The following is an 8407-nucleotide window of genomic DNA, read 5'->3' as shown; positions in this document are numbered from 1 at the left end:
GTCTGACTGTGCTATTTTAATAGAGTCTGACTGTGATGTTTTAATAGAGTCTGACTGTGCTGTTTTAATAGAGTCTGACTGTGATGTTTTAATAGAGTCTGACTGTGTTGTTATAACAGTGTCTGACTGTGCTGCTTTAATAGAGTCTGACTGTGATGTTTTAATAGAGTCTGGCTGTGCTGCTTTAATAGAGTCTGACTGTGATGTTTTAATAGAGTCTGACTGTGCTGTTTTAATAAAGTCTGAATGTGATGTTTTAATAGACTCTGACTGTGCTGTTTTAATAGAGTCTGACTGTGTTGTTATAACAGGGTCTGACTGTGCTATTTTGACAGAGTCTGACAGTGCTGTTTTAATAGAGTCTGGATGTGCTGTTTTAATAGAGTCTGACTGCGCTGTTTTAATTGATTCTGACTGCGCTGTTTTAATACAGTCTGGTTGTGTTGTTATAGCAGGGTCTGACTGTGCTGTTTTAATAGAGTTTGATTGTGTTGTTATAACAGAGTCTGACTGTGATGTTTTAATAGAGTCTGACTGTGATGTTTTAATAGAGTCTTGACTGTGATGTTTTAATAGAGTCTGATTGTGCTGTTTTAATAGAGTCTGGCTGTGTTGTGATAACAGGGTCTGACTGTGCTGTTTTAATAGAGTCTGACTGTGCTGTTTTAATAGAGTCTGACTGTGTTGTTATAACAGTGTCTGGCTGTGCTGCTTTAATAGAGTCTGAATGTGCTGTTTTAATAGAGTCTGACTGTGATGTTTTAATAGAGTCTGAATGTGCTGTTTTAATAGAGTCTGAATGTGCTGTTTTAACAGAGTCTGACTGTACTGTTTTAACAGAGTCTGACTGTGCTGTTTTAATAGAGTCTGACTGTGCTATTTTAATAGAGTCTGACTGTGATGTTTTAATAGAGTCTGACTGTGATGTTTTAATAGAGTCTGACTGTGATGTTTTAATAGAGTCTGACTGTGCTGTTTTAATAGAGTCTGACTGTGCTGTTTTAATAGAGTCTGACTGTGCTGTTTTAATAGAGTCTGACTGTACTGTTTTAACAGAGTCTGACTGTGCTGTTTTAATAGAGTCTGACTGTGCTATTTTAATAGAGTCTGACTGTGATGTTTTAATAGAGTCTGACTGTGCTATTTTAATAGAGTCTGACTGTGATGTTTTAATAGAGTCTGACTGTGCTGTTTTAATAGAGTCTGACTGTTCTGTTTTAATAGAGTCTGACTGTACTGTTTTAACAGAGTCTGACTGTGCTGTTTTAATAGAGTCTGACTGTGCTATTTTAATAGAGTCTGACTGTGCTATTTTAATAGAGTCTGACTGTGCTGTTTTAATAGACTCTGAATGTGATGTTTTAACAGAGTCTGATTGTGTTGTTTTAATAGAGTCTGAATGTGCTGTTTTAATAGAGTCTGAATGTGCTGTTTTAATAGAGTCTGACTGTGCTGTTTTAATAGAGTATGACTGTGCTGTTTTAATAGAGTCTGACTGTGCTGTTTTAATAGAGTCTGACTGTGCTGTTTTAACAGAGTCTGACTGTGCTGTTTTAATAGAGTCTGACTGTGGTGTTTTAATAGAGTCTGACTGTGTTGTGGTAACAGGGTCTGACTGTGCTGTTTTAATAGAGTCTGACTGTGTTGTGATAACAGTGTCTGACAGTGTTGTGATAACAGGGTCTGACTGTGCTGTTTTAATAGAGTCTGACTGTGCTGTTTTAATAGAGTCTGACTGTGTTGTTATAACAGTGTCTCACTGTGCTGCTTTAATAGAGTCTGACTGTGCTGTTTTAATAGAGTCTGGCTGTGCTGTTTTAATAGAGTCTGACTGTGTTGTTATAACAGTGTCTGACTGTGCTGCTTTAATAGAGTCTGACTGTGCTGTTTTAATAGAGTCTGGCTGTGTTGTGATAACAGGGTCTGACTGTGCTGTTTTAATAGAGTCTGAATGTGTTGTGATTACAGGCTCTGACTGTGCTGTTTTAATAGAGTCTGACTGTACTGTTTTAACAGAGTCTGATTGTGTTGTTATAACAGTGTCTGACTGTGCTCTTTTAACAGAGTCTGATTGTGTTGTTTTAACAGAGTCTGACTGTGTTGTGATTATAGGCTCTGACTGTGCTGTTTTAATAGAGTCTGACTGTGCTGTTATAACAGACTATGACGGTGTTGTTTTAACAGAGTCTGACTGGGTTGTGATAACAGGGTCTGACTGTGCTGTTTTAATAGAGTCTGACTGTGTTGTGATTACAGGCTCTGACTGTGCTGTTTTAATAGAGTCTGACTGTACTGCTTTAACAGAGTCTGATTGTGTTGTTATAACAGTGTCTGACTGTGCTCTTTTAACAGAGTCTGATTGTGTTGTTTTAACAGAGTCTGACTGTGTTGTGATTATAGGCTCTGACTGTGCTGTTTTAATAGAGTCTGACTGTGCTGTTTTAATAGAGTCTGACTGTACTGTTTTAACAGAGTCTGATTGTGTTGTTATAACAGACTATGACGGTGTTGTTTTAACAGAGTCTGACTGTGCTGTTTTAACAGTGTCTGACTGGGTTGTTATAACAGTGTCTGACTGTGCTCTTTTAACAGAGTCTGACTGTGCTGTTCTAACCGAGAGTTGTTTGTTGGTTAATGCAATTTGTCTCTGGAAGGTTGTGTTACAGTTGTTGTGACTGTGAAATCGTGATGGCCTTGACCGGTGATGAGCTTGTGTGCCCGAAGTTCCAGCCTAACATCTTCGACTCCACCCGCTGCCATGACTGTTTACGACAGAAACACCTGCACAACTCCTCACCTGAACACTACACAGCTGCTGCTCACAGCCAGGAGAAAGACACAACAACCAAGGTGAGACAGACAGACAGGTGACTATGAAATGTACACATATGATAAATAGAATGTATTATCATGTATATGTGCTGCGGTCTGAATGAAGAATACAGCAAGTCTGTGTGATCATGAGATCATCATACATGATGAGAGTAACTCAAGCGTGTGTGTGCGCTCCACCTTCTCATTCATAATAAATGACAACAGCTTGAGTTCTTCTAGCCAGCTGATACATTCACAGTGAGATCTCTTATGAGCAACAACACCAAAAAACAACTTGTGAATGAAAGCATTACTTTAAATGAAAACGACCTCTGTGCCACAATGCTACATTGGTGTGAGTGGTTGCTAGGGTGCTGATATGTGGTTGTTAAGTTGTTCTGCACACAAGTGGACAGGTTAGACGATGGCTCAGATCAGATCTCGGGTGATTTTGAGATGAAAATAAAAGCTTTAGTGTTTTATGATGCTTTTGTGGATTTGATGATGTCTAATAGATCTGCTGCTGCTTCTGTACGGAGCTAAAATAATAATGAGCCAAAAAACACAAACCAGACTGAGTTACAGCCGTGAAACTCTAAACCAGTACAGTCTGTGAGAGAGAGAGATGTGTAATCTAGATGACCATTTTAACTTCATCGATTTTTTTAGAGATCTCAAATAACCAGTACAAAAGAATATTTGATAAATAACTTATCTGGGTGCTGTAGAAAAACACTGACATCATCCTAAACAAATCTTTACACTTACACATACTGGTAAAGAAATCTGACGGACAGCACAGTGTCACACCTGTGTTCCTCTATCATTGCCTGATCTCTGATTGGCTGATTGGTTTTCACATCCACTTGTCAGGAGGACTCAGACGTGCTGTCAGTGGTGAGCAGCTACTGTGATGTCAGCAGAGGGGGGTGTGGCTTCAAGGACGGCTCCCTCTGTATTTTGAGCTCAGACTGTGACCTGTGCGTGTGTGACGGAGACGACGATCAAAGCTCTGACAGGTAAGACTGAACCAGAGTCTGTATACAGTGTTTGTTAGAATATAAACTCTGCTTCAATGACTTTTTAAATATTTTGAGGAATCAGTTCCATTGTGTCTCATAGTGATGTTTGTTTCATTCCAGTCAGTGTGACGATTCCATATACAGCAGCTCAGTCAGTGTTGAAGAAGAAACGAACGTCCTTCACTACTCTTCATCTCACTGCAGGATGACTCGTTTGGATCAATCGTCACGCCGGTTGAGTCCTCGGGGCTGGACAGAGGTAGCCCGCAGCCGTGATGCTTTTGGGTCCTCAGGGTTTTCACACGGTGAGCTGAACACCATATACAGTTACCGAATGCTGTGGTTCAGATAGTTCGAGTGACAGTTTGAGGTGTCAGATCGTGTAGAGTTACACAGGGCTATTCCAGTTTATGACACCGCGTCACGACTGCATGAGATTATGTTCACATATTAACAAAATCTCTCTATCTCTCTATCTCTCTCTCTCTCTCTCTCACCATCTGTCTGTCTGTAGTTAGTGCGAAGGAAAAGACAGATCGGGAGAGTGGATATTTCTCTCTGGGAAGAGCTGTGGGTACTAGAGCCGTCTGTGATAAAGGCTCTCCTCCTCCCTATCGGCATTCTGAAAGAGGTCATCCCCTCCCGAACAACAAAAGCCCAGAGCCCAAAGCCACAATTCCCTTCCGGAACCCGGGTCTGGGCGTTCCCTCCGAAAGGAGAACCGGTGAGATAGAGAATGCTGATCTGATGAACTATCCTACACAACCCTTGACTCCTGATCCAGTGGATCTCAGTGTAGAGGTGGAGGCTCTCGCTGGTCCCAGATCTCTGAGTCCCACTCCTTTCAGACAAGCCGAATCGCTCAGCACCTCCAAACGAAGAGTAGAACGAAACCTCCCGTTGTCCTCCTACCCAACGCAAAGAAGTTCCAGTCTGTCACGCTCTTCGTCTCCAGGTCGTAGTTTCTCTTCACTCAGGCGGGGCGAGTCCTCCTCCCATCTAAACACCCTGGGTTTTCGCTCTGGCAGTTTGGCACGGGGACGAGAGGAGGTGTCAGGCATTCCCCCTCGGAACGGTTATGCAGGAGGCTCGCAGAAGAACTTGCGCTCGTTGGCGAGCACCGTGGGCACGGTCAGTAGTGTCAGTAAGTCCTATATGGATCCGAGAGGCTCTTCACGGAATTCAGAGAACAACAGCTCTCCTGTCAGCTCTATGCTGAACCGTGGTGGCACTCCGGCTCGGAGCGGTTACGCTGGAGGCTCGCAGAAGAACTTGCGCTCGTTGGTGAGCACCGTGGGCACGGTCAATATTGTCAGTAAGTCCTACATGGCTTCGAGAGGCTCTTTGCGAAATACAGAGAATTCTATGCTGAACCGTAGTGGATCCTCACCTTCCAGGCAGAGTTATGATGGTCCTCGGCAAACATCTGTTTGGAAAAGTGAAACAAGCCCTTCATACGAGTACAGTCATGAGAGACAAAGCTCACCCCACTCAGGCAGACGATATGACGCAAGAAGCCAGTCCCCTAAAGGCAGAAAGGAGACGGATAGCTCCTCGAATCAGATTCGAGAGGGTCGTCGGAGTGCATCTCCAGTCAGAAAAGGTTACGGAACAGAGAAAAGCTCCACATCCAACGGCTGGTGTTATAAGAGAGAAAGCCCCCCTTCATCAAGGAAAGGCTACGACACTCAAATCCAGGCATCACCGAAGAAAGCAGAAGTCAAGCGAGCCAGTCGGCACTCCTCCCCCAGTAGAGGTCATCATCAAAGACCTGACCAATCATCGCTTTCCAAAACCAAATCAAGCCCGGTGAACCCGGCACGTGAGCTAAAGAGCCGCAGTTCCTCCCCGTTTAGGTGGGGAAATGACAATCCAATCCAATCCTTCCCTCTCAAATCAGAGATTGGCCGGCGCTCTGCTACACTGAGGCAAGACCCCACGGGCCACGCCCCTCTCAGGACCACAGTGAGTGACAGAACAGACTCTGGCTCTTTTGTAAAAGAAACCAGCAAATCACAGCATGAATCAAACCCTCCATTAGGTCACTGGGGAGGGTCCGCCCACTCTCTCCTCAGCCAGTCGGTGTCACGTGGCTCCTCCCCGACCCGCAACAGCTCCTCTCACCGATCCGCTCCTGTTGCCTGGGAAACGTTGCAAAGTGTTAGTAAGAGGAGCATCGTAAAGCTGGAGCGAGATATTCAAAGCTCTAGCCCTAACAGGCGACCACCAGTGTCCCAAAAACAACACACCTCCTCACAGAGCTCAATGGACTCAGAGTCAAGCCATCTGTCAGCGGGATCGTCAGGACTGCACCGAGAGGAATACACCATGATGGCTGACCTTCCCAAAGTTAAAACCGTCATGCAGAGGGAGGGTCCGAGTCACCTGGACAGACTCAAAAGCCAACAGAGACGAGAACTTTCCCTCTACAAACCAGCCAGGTAGTCAAAGCCACATCCGATCTGTGTGTTGAGAAGTCCCTTGCCATCATTTACTTCCTCACAGCGAGCAAAACTAATTTCAGCGGTCTCTGCTCTGTTTTACACACTTTGCCATGTTGAAATCCATTCCTGAACATTTCAGAGATCAAGTAGGTACGCAAAATGCAAATAAAGACCTGTAGGATGTGTTGTGTTTTCAGTCACTGTCAAAGCAAAGCTCCTAACTCAGACTGGGATGAAGTAGAGGAAGAGAGAGACGCTGGTACCATGTCAAGAGCACACTCCCCTAGCTCACTACATACACAGGTAACTTCATTAAAACATGCTCACATGACCGCTTCACACTAATGCAGTGACATCACATCTGTAGAGAGAACACAAGAGCATTGGGATATATTTCACTGAATCATGATGATGATTGACAGAGAGCGAGCAGTCCATCTCCAGAGCAGATTCACCAGAATCAGTCCAGATCATCAGAACACAAACAGGTGCAGTAACACACAGTCTGAAGCGTTGATGTCCTGTTGTTGTTCTTCAGTGTGTTTGTTATTACAGAAAGCACACAGACCGACGGTGTATTTCTCCTGCAGTGTGGAACAGACCGATGAAGAATCCGCCCAGCAGGCACGTGCTAATATCTTCATTTAATCTTCTTTAGATTAACTTTGTCTCTTTGCCCTCTCTATCGCCATCTCTGTTTGAAACATGCAACTGCAGTCAAATGTTACATTCCCCACAAAATATGAATCATATAATCATTATAAGGGCTGTTTCATTTCCTTTTATATATGAAACGTTATCTTTAAATTGTTTTTACTTGATTTATTTTTTTTGGTTTTGTTGCCTCTATTCTAATTCAGCGATCTGTCATATAGCCAGTTGTCTGGAGTAAACAAATCGTAGTAGTCACAAATTTACTATAACTGAACTGAATCGTTATTATACACATATTTACTTATACGAACCCATGTTTAATGTTCTCACGAGACGTAATTCTGTTTCTTTGGCTCAAGGGTTAGTCCTGCGATCCACTTTATAACTGATGTGTAGAGTTCGGAGAGTTTATGAAACACACATCAGAAAGGCACTAGTGCACGAACATCTAAATGCGAAAACAACAGAAAACAACCGTCACCTCTCTGATTGGCTGCTGCACTATCACTTGTAACGCTGATTGGTTTGTTGTGGTCACGCTCGAGGTTCCGGTTGGTTGGTGTTTTGGTTTTGCTCGGTTTTGATTGGCTGCTCGCTTCCGCTGAACTCTCCACGGGACCCGCCCCGGGAACACAGCAGCAGCAGCTCGAACTCCCTCAAACTTTAACTCTCATCGATCGAAACTGTTTATCATTTTTATTGTTAATATTAAACACCATTAACTTGGGTTAAACTCTTCCGCCACATTAAAACTCTTGAGTGTTAAACTGTATCATATGGACTTTATTTAACTGCTGTTCGCGCTTCGGCTGGATTTCAACATCATGACGGTCAGTTCAACTTTCATTCACTCTAATGAACGCAAACGGAAGTGTGTGTGTGTCAGCGTGTGTAAACTGAGTGTGTTTTGTGTTGTTTGCTGTGTGTGTGTGTGTGTGTGTAAAAAAACATTAAATACATATTTCTGTGTATTTGCGCGCGACACACCCCACACAGCGCACGCGCATTAGTGACGCTGATCGTTATGTTTCTGTTTGTGTTCATTCTAGCAGACTTCGTAAAAGTCCGATAGATTGATTATTGATCATTTACATCAGTCAGAGTTATTATTATTCACTGTTATAATGACGGTTAACCAGCACTACACTTGATCATACTACAATATACTAAATTAAACTATCATTTATTATATATTAGGATTATATCTGAGGATGTGTGCTGATGCTCATGTGTGATCTGAACATCATCTGTGTGTGTGTGTGTGTGTGTGTGTGTGCGCGCAAGACATCACAAAGTTTTGTTTTCATACAGAACAATATGGATTAAGTTTAGGGGTTAGGGTTTTTATCATAAGAAAACCAAGATCCTTGATCTGTGATCAGATTGAGATTGTTGTGGAAACCCTTGTGTTTGAGTCCGATCAGATGATCAGACACTGGTCTGGTGTTAGAGGGTCAGTTCACACAACAATAA

The 8407-nt window shown here is 43.1% G+C and overlaps 2 protein-coding genes across 2 annotated transcripts in view; both read left to right on the top strand.

Annotated features, from left to right (window-relative positions):
• The first annotated feature begins 3683 nt into the window (after positions 1–3683).
• On the top strand, positions 3684–6928 carry LOC130425707 (uncharacterized). Its single transcript, XM_056752078.1, has 5 exons — positions 3684–4141; positions 4351–6277; positions 6478–6583; positions 6703–6768; positions 6836–6928. The coding sequence occupies exons 1-5, from the start codon at positions 4042–4044 to the stop codon at positions 6926–6928; spliced, it is 2292 nt and encodes a 763-aa protein (XP_056608056.1). The 5' UTR covers positions 3684–4041.
• A 630-nt stretch (positions 6929–7558) lies between these two features.
• Positions 7559–8407, top strand: part of triobpb (TRIO and F-actin binding protein b) — a 20085-nt gene continuing 19236 nt past the window's right edge. Inside the window, exon 1 of the mRNA XM_056753799.1 lies at positions 7559–7764. Within this exon, the coding sequence (XP_056609777.1) occupies positions 7759–7764 (6 nt within the window). The 5' untranslated portion in view covers positions 7559–7758. The remainder of the gene's footprint in view (positions 7765–8407) is intronic.

Source organism: Triplophysa dalaica, chromosome 7, assembly GCF_015846415.1.
Source record: "Triplophysa dalaica isolate WHDGS20190420 chromosome 7, ASM1584641v1, whole genome shotgun sequence".
NCBI classification, from domain to species: domain Eukaryota; kingdom Metazoa; phylum Chordata; class Actinopteri; order Cypriniformes; family Nemacheilidae; genus Triplophysa; species Triplophysa dalaica.
This window is presented reverse-complemented; position numbering and strand designations above follow the sequence as displayed.